The sequence below is a fragment of the Vicugna pacos genome, chromosome 5 (assembly GCF_048564905.1).
Source record: "Vicugna pacos chromosome 5, VicPac4, whole genome shotgun sequence".
In the NCBI taxonomy this organism is placed as follows: domain Eukaryota; kingdom Metazoa; phylum Chordata; class Mammalia; order Artiodactyla; family Camelidae; genus Vicugna; species Vicugna pacos.
In genome coordinates this window covers 18,756,479-18,777,991 of record NC_132991.1, presented here as the reverse complement: position 1 = coordinate 18,777,991, position 21,513 = coordinate 18,756,479, and the positions used below count along the sequence as shown (strand labels likewise).

The 21,513-nt window shown below is 34.2% G+C and overlaps 1 protein-coding gene across 8 annotated transcripts in view; it reads right to left on the bottom strand.

Annotated features, from left to right (window-relative positions):
- SPOPL (speckle type BTB/POZ protein like) overlaps positions 1-21,513 on the bottom strand; it is a 60,847-nt gene that overhangs the window by 13,805 nt on the left and 25,529 nt on the right. For 3 of the 8 annotated variants that reach the window (XM_072960908.1, XM_031678602.2, XM_031678603.2), the window contains 2 exons: positions 2,178-2,299; positions 1,758-1,909 (listed from right to left, as the gene is read on the bottom strand). In XM_072960908.1, coding sequence (XP_072817009.1) covers positions 1,758-1,909; positions 2,178-2,275 — 250 coding nt within the window. In that variant the 5' untranslated portion in view covers positions 2,276-2,299. Of the gene's footprint in view, positions 1-1,757; positions 1,910-2,177; positions 2,302-2,481; positions 2,619-21,513 lie in introns of those variants that run through there. The other 5 variants (XM_072960907.1, XM_015244018.3, XM_031678604.2 and 2 more) reach the window with 3 other exon arrangements.

Here is a 21,513-nt window from a genome sequence, read left to right as displayed (position 1 = left end):
ATAAAAATTATAGATAATGTGTATTCATAAATAAAATGTCCCAAGAGTTTAATCAGGTAGAACCAGATCATTTCACAGCACTACCACAAATTTTGGCCATCATCAATGAGCTCACTTTCAGAGTCCTACATATCTAAGCAGAAGAAAGGAAGAGATCTTTCTAACAATCTATGCCCTTTAATAATGAAGCAGGATCAAAATACACTGGCACAGGCACAGGCACAGGCACACTATTCATTATCTAGTATTAGAACCCAATCAGAAACACATCTCTCATTTCCTGCTTCTCCTTTTAAAAATGGATGCTCTAAATCACCAGGGCATCCTTTAAACTTTTCTGGGACACCCACCTCACTGATTTAAGTTTTACTGAACTAGAGAAAATTCCACTAACTGCTGAAAATGCTAAATAAAGTACCATATCATTCCTAGGTCTTTAGACATAACCCTCTTACCTCTAAAACCAACCAAAAGATGGTTTTAGTATGATTTGTGAAAGTTTCAATAAATAGCTTAAGTAAATATTTCAAATGCATAGCATACTGGTTAACAACTGTATACTATGAAATAAGATCCTTTACAGAAAGTATTCATTATCTGTTACACAAGTTGGAAGTGGAAAACCAGTAATAAATTTAATTGAAATACACTATGGTATGGAATGAATGTTTATATCCCTTCAAAATTTTTACGGTGACACCCTACCTGCAACGTAACAGCATGAAGAGGCCAGTGACTGGAAGATTAGATGAGGTCACGAGGGGAGAGGTCCTCACGAATGGGATCAGTGCTCTTGTAAGAGACCCCACAAACTCCCTAGCCCTTTCCACCACGTGAAGACCAGTGAGACACTGGCAGTCTACAAGTAGGGTCTTCACTGGAATGTGACCATGCTGGCACCCTGACCTTGGACCCCCAGCCTCCAGAACTGTGAGCAGTAACTGTCTGTTGTCATCCAGCTTTTTGTTGTTGTTGTTGTTACAGCAGCTTGGACTAAGACACTCCCCTATCTTAAATGTCAGACGATGTGAAAATACATTACAAATGTACATCTGGAGGGTTTTGGGGGGGGTTTTTGGTAATGATGATACTTGATTTTATCATTCACTTCTAGAAATCACTTAAAATTTAATGTGGCAATTCATGATAGATTTTATTACATGTACACTGTACATTTCCTATAAGGCTCTTCTATTATGAACCACCAGCTACATGGTTTCAGCTGGTTATAATTCAGAAGCTTAAACTGAATTTAACAGGCTGTGAGACCAAGAAAAATTGATTTCCTTTCAGTCAGTGTTTAGTCCACTGCTCAAAAAAATTTTAGTGACAAAGTATCAGGACACTCAAACTCCTTTCACATTGTTCTTCTGATTTTATTCTCTGGCAACAACAGCAAGGAAGAAAAAGAAATACTTCCTGAGCACCTGTTATGTACACCAGGCACTGAACCAAGCACCTTGCCCTAACAGCAGCTATTGTTACAAGTGACGAGTGAATGTCACTTTAGGACATAAAAATTTAAAATTTTTAATATGATTTAAAACTAATTTTACATGTCTTATGAAACCTAAGATTTAGCAAAACAACTATAACTCTCCGCTGTCATTTAAAATTTAACAGCTGAAATTAAGTATTTTTGGTTAATCAGATTTTAGATTTTAGGGGAAAAAATCCTGTTTTTCCAGGTAAAAGTGCAGAAGTCACAGTACATAGTTACACAGACACTTCTTCAAGGCAGTTTGGAACTCACTTACCCATTGCTTTTGTTTCTTCCCTTTTAGCATTCAGAAGGGAAAATTTGAATTTTGCTCGAACTTCACTTTTTGGACAGCTGACTAAAAGCAAATATAAGGACAAGTAGTCTTTACTTTCATCATCTAATCCCTTTGGATTTACCCTCAGGCACCTAAAATAAAACAACAGGCTCACAAAGAGGAATATAATACTTGAAACATTCAAGAAACAGGCAATACTGAAATCATTTGTTGAACAATCTAATAGAACAGCACTCCTGCCAACATCCCCACAGTTCTTTACAACTGTCTATACTATTAGGAACTTACTGTAAATCAAATATAAAATTAGATTAATATCCATTCAGAAACAATAACAAAACCATAAAGTCGCTGATGATAACATCAAAAACAAATACCCAAAATAAATAAATATCTTACCATTTCATTTTGTCACTGGGGCTAGATGAAAATGTTGAACTTTTTAACACTTCACCCATTTCTTCTCGGCAAAAACTGAAGTTATTAATGGTCCACATGTAGGAAAACTTTACCACTTTAACCTAAAATATTCAGAGAAGCATTTTTATAATGATGCCTTTTAGGCTCAACTTGTCACGTTAGACAGCCTATGACCCCACTCTTCTAACGCTTCTAATAACAATGCCAAGGTGCTTCACGATATTCTCAAAATACTGTAAAATTTGTAAGTGACATAAAGTAAGGCATTTTTAACAGCATGTACCTGTGTATAACACCAGCTTTCTGCTATAGGACCAGTAGACATATCTCCAGAGAGAGGTGGACTGGGTTCCCGAGACATTGCCAATTTATCACAGTCTTCTAAGATTTATGCAATATCCCACACAGGTGAGTACTTCACTACAAAGAAAACAGGTTTCACTTATAAATAAAAAATTTGACTGACTGAATCAAAAGGGAAGGAGTACTTAAACAGTCATAAAAGAATTATGTTCCCAAATCAGATTATGAGGAAATGTGATGATTTCATTACTTTAGTAAATTTTTAGGGGAGGTAATTAGGTTTATTTATTTATTTAATGGTGGTACTGGGGATTGAACCCAGAACCTTATGCAATTCTACCACTGTGCTATATATCCTCTCCCCATTTTAGTAATTTTTAAAGAAATAAAGTCATAAGCCTTTATGCTATGTAACACTTGAAGTCTAAATAAAGCTAGTATTTGTTATTTTACAAAGACATACTTTCCAAAATGATCACAAATCAAAAAATAACATATAGTTTAATAGTAAAATCATAAATATGAAATTACAAAATAATATGGAAACTTACAACAATTAGTATCTGATTCACCTTCATTCATCTTTTCACTGACATATTTAAGAAAATCAAAAGGGTTACAAAGTTAGAACAGCCCTGGAAGCTACACATACTAGTTACTCATCTGTCAGATTCAGACCCCAAAGCTATGACCAGCTGAAAACACAGAATGGGACCTAACAAGCAATGCTGAAGAATTATATACCATAGAAATCTACCCCTTTCTTAGACAACAGGCTCTCTGATAAGACTTCATCCCTATCAGACTGTTCTCTACCAGATAATATGTACCATTATCACAAAACATCCTCCCAATTCTTGAACTACATCCACTTGGATGCATAATTAATCATCATAACCTGCCCAGGGCATCAGTGACTAGATGGTGCTTTGCAACCTGGAAAAGTCTATAAAAGAAAGAGGCAAAATCCAAAAAAGCTACGTAAGTAGTGTACTCTGAAGGGGAGTGTTTCAAGATTATATTCCAATACAAGGACTCAAATGTGGAAAACCCTCTTTTCATTTAAGAATAAGTAATGAGGGAAAAAAACCACGTAAATCCTATGAAAAGAAACTACTAAGGGAAAAAAAGGGAAGGACTTCATTCAAAATGCAGAAGAAAATAATTTGCTCTGTGTCTACATCCAATGAAACAATAGTATGAAATAAGAAAACAAAGACTGAAGAAAGCTACCTGAAAGATATGTTAAAAACAAAAAGACCTCCAAAAGGTATGAAAAAATGACAAACTACAAATGAAGACGCATACTAAAAATTTGCACTGGAAATAACCAATCAAAATAAGAAACCACCAAAATACATATATATTTCTGTGAAATTTAAAAGGAGAAAAAAATGTTACAAGTATCATGCTCCATGAAAGGAACAAAAATCAAGATGGCCCCATTTTCCTCCTCATAACGTACAGAAAACAGGACAATTACTACAGAGTTCTAAGGGATAAGCGGCTGTAGCACAAGGATTGTACAGTGTATCATTTTTTATTCCTTTATGACTAGATTGTTTATGTAATTCCCCTTTTCAGTAATGGCATCTATACTAACACATTAACCCAAATGTATTTATGTAGGTTCCTCACACACAAATGGGTTCCTATCACATGATGTACTTGCAGCACAACACAGTGAATGGGGGAATCAGCAAAGTAGCCAGGCAAGGTCAGGACGATAACACTGGGAATGTTCTATCAGGAGCACTTCAGCATTAAAGGACAAGTGAAGAAGAGCAGATGTTCCTTAATTAAGCAAGCAAGAATAGAGGAGACAAATGACTGAAGAAAGTAAGAGTGCCTCAAAGAAGTCAGGACATAACAAGGGACTCCTTTCCCAAATGTACACACAGTTCATACACCTTAATAGCAAAGAAACAAGCAATCCAATCCAAAAATGGGCAAAGACCTAAACAAACAATTCTCCAGTGAATACATACAAATGGCCAATAGGCACATGAAAAAATGCACGGCATCGCTAATTGTCAGAGAAATGCAGATCAAAATTACAATGAGATATCACATCACACCAGCCAGAATGGACATCACTGAAAAGTCTGCAAATGATAGATGCTGGAGAGGGTGTGTAGAAAAAGGAACCCTCCCACACTGTTGGTGGGAATGTAGATTGGAGCAGCCACTATGGAGGACAGTATGGGGGTTCCTTAAAAAACTGAAAACAGACTTACTACGTGATCCAGCAATCCCACTCCTAAGCAGATATCCAGAGAAAACTATAATTCAAAAAGACACATGCACCCCAATGTTCACAGCAGCACTAGTTATGATAGCCAAGACATGGAAACAACCCAAATGTCCATCAACAGATGACTGGATAAAGATGTGGTACATATATACAATGGAACACTACTCAGCCATAAAAAAGAATAAAATAATGCCATTTGTAGCCATATGGAGGGACCCAAAGATTGTCATTCAAAGTGAAGAGGCCCGGAAAGAGAAGAAAAATGTCATTATGACATTATTTATATAAAGAATCTAAAAAATAATAACAATAATAAGGACACAAATGAACTAATTATTATTTTGATTTCTTGAATATGTATAAGCATATTTGACTGTCCTTTATGATTGGATTACTGCATTCTATTGATTCTTATTTCATAGTTGGCTTTATTCCTTTGATAACTATGTAAGTTTAAAAAGCTAAAGATCTAATCTGTTCTTAGAAACAATAATTAGTACATATATGAAAACTAAAAAAAGTACAGTATACTATATATATGTATTTACATGCAATATAATGTGTATGTGCAGTCAAACTGTAATAATTCTACATAATAAAACTGAAAAAAAAACCTCTCAGCTGAATAAAAATAAAAAGTCAGTACACAATTAAAGAACACTGCACACTGTCACTTTAACAAGAATTATTCACTTCTACATAAGCATTAGGTACTGCTCTGAAGTACTTCCAGCTGTTTGTTATCTTCAATTACTTTTATAAAACACAAATGGTTATTTATGTTTGAAAACAGAACAGCAAATAGGTAGTCACAACATTAAGTTGAGATCACTATGAGAGTACTGTCATTTTAAAGATGTTGGTTCCCCTTCCGTATTTAACAGCTTCACTGAGGTATAATTTATATATCACGAAATTCACTTATTTTAAGTAAACAGATCAATGATTTTTAGCGAATTAATATAGTTGTGCATTCATCAACATAGTTTTAGAATATTTCCAGCATCCCAAAAGGTTCTCTCCTCCCCAAATGTAGGCAACCACTAATCTGATTCCCATAGTTATATCTTATCTAGAAATTCCATGTAAAAGTAATTGTACAAAAGGTAGTTTTTCATGTCTGGCTTCTGCTTTTCTCTCTGAATATGTATTATAGTTTCCTGTTTCTTTGCATGTATAATAATATTTGGCTGAAAGCTGGACATTTTAGTTAATATACTGTAGCAACTCTGGATTCTGATTTGTTTTCCTATGGGTGGTTGTTTTCTTTTTAGTAACCTGCCAGAATTAACTGCAGTATGTGTCTCCACCATATTGTGTAGATGCTGCTATCTGTTTGGCTTTTTATCCTTTTAACTTTTTTTTTGCCTGGTTAGCAAAGCTACAGGCTGTCCACTTTCTTTCAAACTAAGTTTGCTACTCTTAGCTAACAGAACCACAGGTCCCTCCACTTTTTCCTGGCCCCAAATCAAGTCCACCCAATCTGGCAGCAAAGCTGCTGGTTTTCCTGGCTAGCCTCAGGCTAGTAAAACTAGTTGGATATTTCTCTTAAGCAAATTCATAGTTAATAAATGTACCAAATGAGGAATGCTTATTGACTTACTCATTAGGAGTATGTGAAAGGGATCTGTCTTAGTCAATAAATTTGCCAGTAGTCCTGAAGCAGGCTAATAAAATAAGCCATCACTACCAATTTTGAAAACAGCAAATCAAGAAAAATATTTACAACACACATAGCACTCAAGGGGGCAATTTCCTTAATATTTAAAGAATTCCTAAAATTTAGAAAGAAAAAGTAAAGAATACAAATAATTCATAGAAAAAGAACTTCACTCATAATCAGAGTAACATAAATTAAAATTAAATTAAGAAGCCTTTTTTTAACCTAGCATATTAGTAATAATCTAAAAAAATCAATTAGAATCAAAGGACAGGTATTCTCATACATTTCTGGTGGGAATGTATTAAATTGTAAAGTTGTTTTTATAACTTCCCTTCTCAGTTTTTTATGGTGAAATGTCTGGCAAAAAGGAAAGAAAATGATGCTAATAAATAAGCTACTTATTTTATATGTATGAAAATGCTGAAAGTGTTATTTGATATCCATGAGAACCAATTATGTGGTTTCTAGCAACTACGAATTTTTGTTCCAATTTTAAAAATTCAGAAAAAGGTAATGAGATGAAGAAGCAATTTGTAGGAGAATAACTAAAAATGAGGGGGAGGAGAGAGTTTAACATTGTTTGTAATCAATGAAGTATATAAAAAGAACCCATACCATTTTTCACCTACAGTACCATCAAAAATTATTTTAAACTGTCAATTCCTGTAGCCAGGAAAACTGCAGAGAAGCAGATATTACTTTACTGGCAAGCCTTTTCTGTAGGCTTACAGTTAGTATCAAAAGAAATGTTTTTGTCAGATTCATCCTAGAAATTCATCTTGAGACAAGTATTATAACTGTGGGAAAAGATAATTAAGTACAAAACATAGTATGTATCTACGATATATTTATATACATAGAACTATGCAACCATCCTTAATTACAGGAAAAGTATTCAAGCTATGTTTTAAATTTTAAAAATTGGACAAAGTACGCCTAAAAGGACCTCATTGTAAACAGCATATACAGGCATACCTGAAGATACTGAGGGTTTGGTTCCACACCACCATGATAAATTGAGTATCACAAAGCAAGTCACATGAAATTTTTGGTTTCCCAATGCATACAAACATTATGTTAACACTGTGCTGTAGTCTTATCTATTAAGTGTCAATAACATTAAGTCTTAAAAAAGTACACACGTTAATTAAAAGATACTTATTGCTAAATAATGTAACCATCACCTCAGCCTACAGAGAATCATCTTTTTGCAGCAGTAACATCAAACATCACTGATCATAGATTACTGTAACAAATGAAAAAGTTTGAAATATTCTAAGAATTACCAAAGTGTGACACAGAGACATGAAGTTAACAAATGCTGTTGGGAAAATGTCACTAGCAGACTAGCTTGACACAGGGTTGCCACAAACCCTCAATTTGTAAGAAGTGTAGTATCTGTGAAGCACAATAAAGTGAAGCTCAATAAAACCAGGTATGCCTGTAGAGTTATTACAAGTATGGCTGCATAAAGAAAAACAGACTAGCACACAGACACACTGAGTTGCCCTTTGGCACTGAAAATGCTGCTGAAATGCACATCTAAGTATTTACAGAGGCTATCTCTGGATGGTGAGAATTTTTTTCTTATTTGTTTATATTTTCTAAATATGTTATAGTTTAATTAACAAAGAAATACAAGTCATTATTTTTTTTAAAAAGCAGAAAATCAGTTATTTGTATGCTCATATAAACCCACAGAAAATGTGGTGTGGGTGTTTGTGCGTTTGTGTATGTGTGAGAGAGAGAGAGAGAGAGAGAGAGAGACTTTCCAAGTCATAGAGATTGAGAGATGTTAGGTCAAAGAAGATGGTATGTCAAAAAAAACTGTAACATTAATCTTTGAGGTTTCTATAAGAAAATGCTATTTTAAGACTAATAAAATGTATAAAAATAAGTTTAAAAAATCTAGACAGTAAACAAAATTCTTTAATGCCTCTACATGAGTCTTTACCTTACTCAAGTTAACTCACCAACATAATCCATATATATAAGGCAACTAAATAAAATGTTATAAAGATCTTGGTTTTCTTTCCAACTACTCCTTCAAATGATGTAGTTGTGTAATAGGGGTATGAAGAATGCTGGGGAGCAGATTGCATCTGTGCACATTTACTTTATGTATCTTGTTTATTTTCCCCAACTCTCTAAGATAGGTGATAATAATCCCATATTAATCATGAGAAAATGATTGGAAAGGTTTAGAAAGCTTACTTTATTTCAGACTGTAATCAGTAATCAGAAAGTGGCACAACACAAATTTGCCTGGCTCCAAAGTCTATACTTTTTCCATAGAATCATGCTGTTCCTCCTGATTTATAGAGCTGAAACAGCTCTTATCTATCTGGTCCAACTCTTATTTTATAGACAAGGACCAAGATGAGAGAAATAGACTAGACTAGAAAAATAAACTGTCCACATTCACACTGTTAGATAAATATAAGAAGGACAAAGATCTTCCACTGTCCATTTCAGTGCTATTTCTAGTACTCTGATTTTTTTTCTTTTCTTCAAAAGAATAAAAAAAGATAGTAGACCATGGACTACATTCAGGACTTCTTATTTTCATTCTTGCAAAAAAAGCTTGCAGAAAGAAAGCACAACTAAATAAAATCTAGAGATTAATTGTAGATAATCAATCTCCACAAGTTAACAAATAAGAAAAGGTTTCGTCCATATTCTAAATATGTTTCTTTTAAAAAATTTTAAGTGTAATGTTCTCTAGTTTTATTTTTAAAAAAGCAAGAACTGTTACTGGAATAAACACATAAGTAATTTTATACTTAAACAAAATGTTTGAGGGTCAGAATTAATGTTCTATTATATATATGTTACAGACACACTCAGCTATAAAATTCATCATGAAGAATTTCAAATATTCAGAATATATATAATCATGTTAGACAACCTTCTTCCTACCATCAAATGTCTTCTTACCAAAAGCTATCTACATCCTAAATTTGCTATCATAGCAATGAATTTCTTCACATTCTTATTATCTATCTGTGAATCCCTAAACTATAGTGATAGACATTTACAGATGTACTGAAGTATATGCACATTGACCTCACCAAAAATGGCAAAGTGGGAAATGACAAAACTCCATCCTCCACAAAACTGATGAATAAGCTGGCAAAAACCATCAGCATAAACTTTTTTGGAACTCTGGAATGGAATCAAAAATTCACAACCAGGGAAATGCTTCATTTAGAATGCAGCTGCGGAATTTCAGCAAGAAAGGGCTGTGGCATTTTAATACTCACTTACCACGGCCCCCTCCCCAGTGCAGTGGCAGCTGTGAAGACATCAATGCACATTCCTGGTGCAGGTTGCTGGTACAGAGGAAGCTATATGGACTTATCGTAAAAGAACTGTGGTGTATGCTTTGTCCAGGCTGGTAACCTCCCCAAAGAGCCAGCTTAAGGGCTTGCCTTTGTTTTGCCTGCATTGGAGCTTGCGCAAGGTAGAAGGAACATTCTGGGTGGCAGCATTTGTCAAAGCCACTTAAAGGCAAATGTATTGCTGTACCTGTTTGAAATAGGGTAAGTGTTGGGGCAACAAAAAGCCAGAAAGGAAAGCCTGGGGGGAAGAAACTGGGAAAGATACTTAGGGGGAACTGCTTTGAGAAGGTCCCATAAACACAGAAGGCCATGTGCACACCTGGGGCCAAACACATGCTTGAAAAAAGTCTTTGCAGATGACATGACACTATATACAGAAAATCCTAAAGATGTCACCAGAAAACTACTAGAGCTCATCAATGAATTTGGTAAAGTTGTGGGATACAAAAATTAATACACATACAGAAACCTGTTGCATTTCTGTACACTAACAATAAAATACCAGAAAGAGAACTTAAGGAAACAATTCCACCTACCATCGCATCAAAAAGAATTCCTACTTAAGGAAGCAAAAGAGCTGTACTCTGAAAACTAAGATGCTGATGAAAGAAACTGAAGATGATGCTTCATCTGGCACATGACAGATGGAAAGGTATACCATGTTCTTGGATTGGAAGAATTAATATTGTTAAAATGGTCATACTACCCAAGGCAATATACAGATTCAGTGTAATCCCTATTAAATTACAAATGTATCTTTCACAGAATTAGAACAAGAAATTCAAAAATTTATATGAAAACACAAAAGACCCCAAAGAGCTAAAACAATCTTGAGAAAAAGAATGGAGCTGGAGGAATCATGCTCCCTGACGTCAGACTATACTATCAACTACAGTAATCAAAACAGTATGATACTGGCACAAAACCAGACATACAGATCAATGGAACAGGATAGAAAGCCCAGAAATAAACCTATGCACTTATGGTCAACTAAACTATGACAAAGGATACACAATGGAATATTACTCGGCCATAAAAAGAATGAAAGTGCCATGGAGAATATACAAATACAAATGATATACAATGGAGAAAAGACAGTCTCTTTAATAAGTGGTGCTGGAAAAACTGGACAGCTATATGTAAAAGAATGCAGTTAGAACATTCACTAACACTATATACAAAAATAAGCTCAAAATGGATTAAAGACCTAAATGTAAAACCAGATACTATAAAACTCCAAGAGGAAAACATAGGCAGAACACTGACATAAATCACAGCAATATTTTTGTGGATCCGTCTCCTAGAGTAATGAAAACAGAAGTAAAAATAAACGAATGGGACCTACTAAACTTAAAGCTGCATAGCAAAGGAAACTATAAACAAAACAAAAAAACAACCTACAGAATGGGAGAAAATATTTGCAACATGATGTGACTGACAAGGAATTATTTTCCAAAATATACAGACAGCTCAACATAAAAAACAAAAACCCTACTGAAAAAATGGGCAGAAGACCTAGATAGATACTTCTCCAAAGAATACATACAGATGACCAACAGGCATATGAAAAGATGCTCAAAACTGCTAATTATTAGAGAAATGCAAATCAAAACCACAATGAAGTATCACCTCACACCGGTCAGAATGGTCATCATCAAAAAGTCTACAAATAAATGCTGAAGAGGGTGTGGAGAAAGGGGAACTCTCCTACACTGTTGGTGGGAATGTAAATTGGTACAGCCACTACGGAGAACAGTATGGAGTTCCTTAAAAAAACTAAAAATAGAGTTAACCATATGATCTAGCAATCCCACTCCTGGGCATATTTCCGAGAAAACTCTAACCTGGAAAGACACAAGCACTCCAGTGTTCAAAGCAGCACAGTTTATAATGCCTAAGACATGGAAGCAACCTAAATGTCCACTGACAGATGAACAGATAAAGAAAATTTGGTATATACATATACAATGGAAACTACTCTGCCATAAAGAGAATCAAACAGTGCCATTTCCAGCAACATGGATGGACCTAGAGATTATCATACTAAGTGAAGTAAATCAGATAGAAAGATAAATATAAGCTATCACTTAGATATGGAATCTAAAAAAATGATACAGATGAATTTATTTGCAAAACAGAAACAGACTCAGAGACATAGCAAGTAAACTTATGGTTATCAAAGGGAAAATGGTAGGGAGGATGAATTTGGAATTTGGGATTAATGGATACATACTATTATATGTAAAATAGATAAACAACAAGGACCCACTGTGTAGCACAGGAAACTATATTCAATATCTTGTAATAAGTTATGATGAAAAAAATCTGAAAAAGAATACATATTTTATGTATGTATAACTTAATCACTTTGCTATACACCTGAAACATTATAAATCAACTATACTAAAATAAAAAATAAAAAGACATAGCTATAAACATATATGCATCAAACAGAGCTCCAAACTATATCAAGCAAAACCTAATAAAATTGGACAGAAATAGACAATTCTACAGTAACAGATGGAAATATCAATACCTGACTCTCAATACTTCATTGAGCAATCAGGATGATGATCAATAAAGAAATAGAGAACTTGAACAACATTATAAAACAACTAAACCTTAACAGACATTCACATGTCAAACAGCAGAATATACATTTTTTTCAAGTGCACACGGAACAATCTCCATTTAGACCATATGCTAGGCCACAAAATAAGTCTAACAAATTTTAACATACTGAAAAAATACCTTCTCTGATTGCACTAAAACTAGGAATCAATAACAAAGGCAAAACTGGAATTTTCCTAAGTATGTAGAAATTAAACAAAACATTCTTAACCAATGGGCAAAAAATAAATCACAAGAAAAATTAGAAAATACTTTGAGACAAAAGAAAATGAGAACACACCATACTAAAATTTATAGGATGCAATGAGAGCAGCATTCAGAGGAAAAATGTAGTTGTAAATATGTACATTAAAAAAAGAAAAACTGCAAACCAATAAGCTAACTTTACATCTTTAGGATCTAGAAAAAGAGCAAACTAAACCCAAGGCTTGTAGAAGAGAGGAAATAAGATCAGAGGGAAGACAAATGAAATGAAGAACAACAACAACAAAAAAGAAAAAATCAAATAAAACAAAAGTTAGTTTTTCAAAAGAAATCAATAAAACTGACAAATCTTTAGCAAGACTGACCAAGAAAAAAAGAAAGAAGACTCAAATGACCAGAAAATGAAAACTAAGACATTACTAACAACCTTACAGAAATTAAAAGGATTATAGGAGAATACTATGAATCATTATACACCAACAAATTAGATAACCTAGAGGAAATGAACAAACTCCTAAGAAACACAAAGTATCGACACTGACTCAAGAAGAAACAAAATCTAAACAGAGTCTTATAACCAGTAAAAAGTCTGAATTCATTAATCAAAAACAAAACAAAACAAAACAAAACAAAAGCCTTGCTGCATAACAGTTTGAGGAGCTCCATGGAGTTGCTTCCCAGTGAAATTGGTGAAAATTATAAAATAATAACCACTTAAAGTCTCTGAAAGTGGTTCTGAGGGCATAGAGGAAATGAAGAAAGATGTATTCAAGAAAATCTACCAGGAACTGTAAGAAAAGTGAGAATCTATGGTGTTTGAACCAGGACCTGCCTTTCCGTCCATCCGTGCAGCTCAAGGAGTTGGAAACTAATCCATCCTAGTTCAGCCAAGAGCACACAGTGTTACCTCTTTTCCTATCTGGCTCGGGCATCTATCTTACTGAAAAGGACAGGATGTCAACACTTTCCATACTATTGCTGCAGCTAAGTTCTTAAGTGGCCAAGAAATGGGGGGAGGGGGCGCCCTTCTTCCACGCAGCCCCTACTGGTGAGATGTGGGATCTACCTTACGTGTGGTGCTGCTGTGGCACAGACTGCTATTGTTCCAGCTTGTAAGGTGGGATTTCCACACTGGGAGAGCCAAGCCAAGAAGACCTGATGGTACCATTCCCTTCCTTTCCCCCTATTCCACCAAGTGCTCACAAAGCAGAGATATCAATGGGAGACAAATACCTCATTGAACTCACTCCATACTCCAGAGATGTGACTTGAAGATATTCCCCTACAGGCAGAAAGGAGCCATAAAGCAGCTCCAAATCTTTTCCCAGAGAAAGTGATTCACTTGTAAGGGAATAAGCAAAGGTGTTCTGAAAAACAGTAGAGGTCCTGGTGAAAAGCAACTGAGAGGAGGCTAGAGGAATCTTTAGATGTAAAAAAGCTAAACTGCAGGCTGATTTGTTTGCCAAAGAACAACAGAAACAGCTAGCAGGAGCCTTCCTGGGGTCAGAACAAATTCAAACACTGATTTAGGACACTATTCCTCCAAAACAATCAAATTTGGTTGGTGTATGGAGCAATTAATGCCTTGGGACATTGCTAAAAATTATAGAGCAATTAACATTAGATTAGTGGACCATAACAGTTCTAAGTCATCAGGAAAGAGACAGTCAAGAAGAGCTTTGCCTATACCACTGTCATCCAAGGATAAACTGTGGGAAGACCCAGGGCTATGCCCCCAGAGAAGCAACATCAGAGGCTGTGTGTGTGTGTTGGGGGGAATGGAGTAGATGGAAAGAAAGGAAAATAGATCTTACTAAAATAACCCAGCCAGTCACTAAACTAATAAACAAGGAAGTAACAATTATATGCACTGGGAGAAACCAGCTCCAAGAATCTCTACATTACATAAAATGTCTAGTTTCAAACAAAAAAATTATACAGATTTTCTTTGCAAAAACATATAAACAAGAAAGTATGACGCATATAATGAGTTAAAAAGTAGGCAACAGAAATTTTAATTGTAGGAGATTTCAAATTTAATAGACAAAAGCCTTCAAAGTAGCCATTGTATATATGCATAAAGAAGTAAAGGAAATCATGATTAAATAATTAGAGGGAAGTATGTTGACAATGTCACACAAAAATAGACCATATCAATAAAGAGGTAAAAATTACTTTTTAAAAAGAAAATTCTAGACTTGAAAAGTACAACTGAAATAGAAAAATGACCTAAGGAGCCATGTTCATATACAGTAGATATGAACTAGTAGAAGAATCACTGAAATTGCTGAGATCAATGGTGTTAAACAATCCATAGATTAAAAAATGAAGAAAAATGAACAGTGCCTCAGAGAAATGTGGGACCCTATTAAGTACACTGACATACATATAATGGGAGTACTAAAAGGAAAGAAGAGACAAAATGGAACAGAAAAAAAAATATTCTAAGAAATACTGGCTAAAAACTTATAAAATTTATCAAAAAAAAAAAAACCCACCAATAATATACACACATTTAGGAAGCTCAACTAACTCCAAGTAGGATACACACACAGGGATCCACAGATAACATCATAGTAAAAATGATGGAAGCCAAAGACAAGGGAAAAATAGTCACTAGGATGGCTACTAAAAATAGAAAATTATCAGCATTGGTGAGAATGTGTAAGAACTGGAAACCTTGTATATTGCAGGTGGAAATGTAAAATGGTTCAGCCACTGTCGAAAATTTTGCAGTTCTTCAAAAAGTAATTCCATTCCTAAGTATATTTCCAAAATAATTGCAGACAGGAGTTCAAACAAAAACTTGTACGTGAATGTTCACAGTATCACTATTCACAATAACCAAAAGGTTATTACTGACTGATAATCTAAATGACCATCAACTGATGAGTGGATAAGCAAAATGTACATCCATACAATGGAATATTATATAGCCATTAAAAGCAATGAAGTATTGATATATGCTGCAACATAAATGAACCTCAGAATATCATGCTAAGTGAACAAAGCCAAATGCAAAAGGCCATTCATTGTATGACTTCATTTATATGAAATTCCCAGAACAGACAGATATATATGGACAGAAAGTAGATTAGTGGTTGCCAGGGGCAGGAGGGAGGGTGAGAGATGGAGAGTGAGTGCTCAGTGGGTATGGGGTTTCCTTTCGGAGTAATAAAACGTTCTGAGAAGTAGATAGGGGTGCTGGTTACACAACACAGAATGTGCTATAAACACCAATGAACTGTAGACTTTAATAAAACTGTTAAAATGGTAAATTTTATGTTATAAGAATTTTACCTCACTTAAAAAAAATTGCACACACGTCCATATCCACATATACACACATATTTCTTTTGTGATTAAAAAGTAATGGAAGTAGTTATAAAGTTTCTTCTGTAACTGTTGAGATTAAATTAGCCACTATTAGAAAATAAAGTACCAAACAGATAATTTTTAGTAACTCTCAAGAGAATCATTTTCAACAATTGTGTAGTATCCCTAGTGTTAGCTATCATCAAGCTTCCAGGCCAACAGAATATGAATTATCCAGCAAAGCTCAGTTTCTTTCTTTTTTTTTTTTTAATCATACTATGTAAAGAATATTACCAAAAGTCTATCCAGTTATATAACGTGACTAGCATTTTTATGAGCCACTTCTTTTGTATTGTCATCTGTAACCAGCTCAAGTCTTCTGGGAGCTATCTTAATCAACTGTGATGTTACTCACAGCATTTTTATTAATTCTTCAAGTAACAAAATGTAAATCACTCTGTAACTGTGAAATACTACCATATTTATCCTAAAGGTTACTGGAACTGATTCAAGAAGTTATGACAGAAAATACTGCCTGAATGACTAGGGCATTATGCTGAACACCAGAAACTGGCACACTGTAACTGACTATAGTTCAATAAAATAATATAACTAAAAATTTTAAAAACAGGTCAACAACAAAAATACTGCCTAAAAAAAAAAACTGAGATCAAAGCAATTTTATATATAGTTTGACTACAATTACATAATGAAAGGAAATGAGTTAATAATGTAACTTAATAGATGTTAAACAGTTTTGCTAAGACTTCTCTGGAAAAATAAAGGTGAGAAAATAATAACAATACATGTATCATAAATTTCTTAAATCTCTTTATATTAAGCATATAATGACTTCACAGAAATGCAATAAACATTTATTACATGTATTATATGCTTAGATATATTGTGCACACTACAGGACCCTGAAGTACTACAAAGATAAGTAACATATTGTCCCTGCTCTGGAGAATACTATAATATAGAAGGAGAGACAGACACATGCTAGGTTACTTGCAATATGGTAATATGACAGAGGAATGTACAGAGTAATAATGAAGCACTTTCAGGACAGGAAGGATATCCTGAAGATGGTTCCTGACCTGGATTCTAAAGGAAGCAAATTATAGGAAGACCACAAACTACAGAACAGATTTTAATCACAAGGGTTCTATACTGAAAACAAATGTGAATCACTATTTTGTCATAAATTCTGTAATCTTATAGACACTCGGCTTTTCCTTTGTCTATCAGAAGATTATACTACCTCATTTCTCTATGGTTGGTGAATGGATAACATGAAATTTTATACATACATATATATATAGTGCTTACACTCAGCACAGCATGATTACTAAAATAGACATATAGCAAGGAAAATTTCACAGGTTACACCTGAAAATAAATAATTTGGGCAGAGGTGGTAAGGGTGGTAATAACCAAGATAATTAATGTACACAAAAAGTACTTAGAGGCTATTACGGGGTCTTCTGCTTCTGAGTATGATGGAAATAGCTGGCAGGTGAAGTACTGCTGTGATGTAAAAACCTGGATAAAAATAAAATAACTGTTTAAAGTCATCTAGAGCTACTCAAGCAATATGGACAGAAGGTCCCATGATTCCAGTGAAGAGGGAATCACCTAAAGGTAAGCTGATAGACTACAGATACTTTTTCTCAAATTACCTGAAAAACAACACTTTCCAAAACTGACACACAATATGAAAGAGAAAAGCACAAATAGTCCCAATTTTATTAAAATTTAATTATTAAAAACCCTTCCACAAGGAAAACTTGTGTAGATGGCTTCACTGCACAAGCTCTTCCACAAAACAGAAAACAATAACAAACTTCACAGCTTGTTTGATGAAACCAGTGTAATTTTTATACCGAAACCTGTCAAGTACATTACGAGGAAGAAAAATACAGGAAAGTCTCTCGTGAACATACCTGTAAAAATCCCAAGCAAACTAATAGCAAGTCAAATCTAGGATTGCATAAAATTATAATTATTTCATGACTAATGAAGTTTTATTCGAGTAATACAAGGGTGGTTAACGTTGGAATCTATTAGTTTATCCTATTAACATAAAAAGGGGAAAACGGACCACCTTGATAGATGCAGAAAAAAATTTGATAAAATTTAATACCCATTTGCAATGAAAAACTCTTTAACAAACTGCAAACAAAAGAGAACTTTCTTAATTTTACAATAAGTGTCTTAAAACACATACCCACACACCTATAGTAAAATTTCCTGGTGAGACAAGACAACATAGACGACTATCAGCACTTTAATTCAACACTGTACTCAAAGTCCTAGCTAGTACCTTAAAGAAGGAAAAATTAAAGGCATAAGAACTGGAAAAGAAGAAAATTAACATTCCCAAGTAACACACACGATTGTGTACAAACTAACAGAATTGAAAAGGAATTTTGTACAGGTTGCTGTATATAAAGTCAACATACAAGAATCTATTGTATTTCTATATGTTAGCAACAAACAATCTGAAAATGAAAAAATTAAAAGATGCTATTTATAATATAATTCAAAAATCCACTTTTCCTAGAAATAAATCTAATGAAAGATGCTCACAAATTCTACAGTGAAAACTACAAAATGGTATTGAGAGAAAAGTAAAGAGAAATACGCCATGATTCATGAAATGTAAAATACAATCTTGTAAAGATTTCTCCCCAGACTGACGTATAAATTCAGTGTAATCACTACCAAAATCCCAATAGTGCTTTTTGGGGAAATTAACAGGTGAATTCTAAAATTTATATCAATATGCAGAAGGGTCAAGAACACCAAGGGCATTCATGAAGAATAACGAAGCTGAAGGACTATAAGTATACATCAAGGATATGATATCAAGGCTTAAGTATAAAAAATAAGTATAAAATATCAAGACTTAAAATATAGCTACTGAAATTAAGACAGAGTGGTATTAATGAAAAATTAGAGAAATTGATCAATGGAAGAAAATAGAGTCTAGAAACAGACGCACACATATTTAGCCAGCTCACCTATGACAAAGGTAATAATGAAATGCAGTGCAGAAAGGATGGTCTTTTAATAAATGGTCCTGAGTCAAATAGACAGTCATATAGAAAAATAAAATATTGACTCCTACCTTGCATCATATACAATGATCAACTGCAGACACACTTCAGGTATAAATATGAGAGTAGAGCAATAAAACTTTGGTGGTGGAAATGGGAGAATATGTCTATAACTCTGAGGTAGGCAAATATTTCTTAAGCACAACACAGGATAGAAAAAAATGTCTGCAATATCTGTATCTGATACAAGACATATCCAGACAGAATATAGAGAATTCCTACAAATTATTATTAAAAATGCAGGCAATCAAGCAGAAAAATGGGCCAAAGACAATAAACATATGAAGAAGTATTTGACATCATTAGTCATCAAATACACTAAGACAACAATGTGATAACACTACTCATGAAACAGAATGGATAAAATTTTTTAAAAAGATAATACATGTTGGCAGATAGGGAGAAATACATCTCTAAAATTACACTGACAGTGAACGTATAAATTAGTCTAGCCACTTTGGAAAACTGTTTGCAGTATCTGCTAAAGCTAAACTATTGAATAGCTTACACAGCCCATCAGTTCTATTCCTGGGTATATAGCCAACAGCATACACTCATATGTTCATCCAAAGATGTGTACAAGATTGTTCAGAAACAAACTCTAGATATAAATTTAAAAAAAAGCAATAAAGAAATAGCCAAAAACTGAAAACAATTCAAATGTTCATAACTGACAGAAAGGATAAACTGTGGTGCACTCATCTAGCGGAATATCATACGGCAATGAAAATAAACAATCTATTACAACACGCAATATGGGTGAATCTCACAGACACAAACTTAAGCCAAAAAAGCCAGACATGCTGTACGATTTCATTCATACAAAGTTTTTAACAGGTAAAACTAACTTCAGATATAAGAAGTCAGAACAGCAAAGGTGTAAGTGAAAAGGTTTTAAGGAATTATGGATGATGTCGAGGTTTGTAGTTTAGAAAATAGACAAGTCAATGATAAAGGGAACTGATGTAAGAAGCAGAATAAGAAGCTGAGTTTTTGGACAATTTAAGAGTATGAGATATGAGGAAGATGGGGAGAGGAGTTACCAGCATATTCAAAAAGACCAGAAAACATAGCCTCACAGAAGTGCACACACACAACAATGATACAGCAAGATGAGTATTATTTATTGGCTCCCTATGAGCCTAATCATGCAGAGGCCTGCTACTTTTCGCTAGGTGCTTACTAAGTGGGAACAAGAATATCTAGTAGCCAAACCCCTGTGTGCTTGCTACCAAGTCCAATAAGCCACCAACAAACTTCTTCATGTAAAGTTTTCAACTCATATAACGGGAATTTTTCTCTGCAAAAGCATCTTCAGTATTATACAGAAAATCACTGTGAAAATTTATGTTGTAATAATCCACTTCATAGCCAACTTTAAAGAAATTTATCTGTTCTACAAATGCTATCTAAAATGTGTAACTTTCTTCCTGAATAGAAGCAACGTAATAATACCAAGAATAGATATTTGGTAAAGACTTTCTATATGCCAGGCTTAAGTATTTATCTAATTTGATTCCCAAAATAACTCTACGAGAAGGGTAATCACTGCCTCTGCCAGTGTTGCAAGTGAGTAAACCACAGTGCAAAAAGGCTAGTAAGTAATATGCCCAGGATTATAATGCTAAAATATGGCAATGCCTTCCTGCCTGCCTGCCTACCTGGAGTCAAGCCTAAGCTTATACTAAATTCTTAAAGATGTCCTTTTCCAGCATGTTAGTAACAGAAAAAACAAATAAACAAACAAAATCTGGTTTTAAAAAACCAAGAACAAAGGATATTCATACCCTCTTCCAAACTCATGTAACAGATATATGGCCTTCTACCAATTTTCTAATTTCTAGATGCCTGGATCAGATATTGCACCCAAGAGGGAACTTTAAAAGCAGTACATAGTTAAAAGCAGTAAAGTAAGCACATGTCTCTGTCTTTTATTTCCCAACTTACCAATGATATGACAAGAAATTTTTATAGAAGAATGAGGTTATATCAGGGCTGGAAAATAAGAAAGGATGATACCAGTGGATCAGAAATTTTGAGAAATTCAAGGCAGATAAATGGAAACACATTAGCAGAGAAGTCACTTAGATAGGAAAAAATCAGCAGAGAAACAAAAGAGAAAATCATATTTGGGAAAAGACCCCAAAATGTAAAATAAAACAAAATAACCATGGTAGAAATGGAGACAATTCAGGGGACAGAACGGTACACTTAAATAAAACAAAAATAAGCTGCTTTGAAAAAGTGGTCAGAAAACAAGAATTCTTGTTAGTTAAAAATATAAATGACTGAGGGGAGGATATGGCCCAAGTAGTAGAGCACATGCTTAGCATGCATGTGGTCCTGGGTTCAATCCCCAGTACCTCCTCGAAAAATAAAATAAATAAGTAAACCTAATTACCCCCTCATACACACACACACACACACACACACGCACAAATGTATATCTATATGACAAAATAAATCCAATGGGGAAGATAAG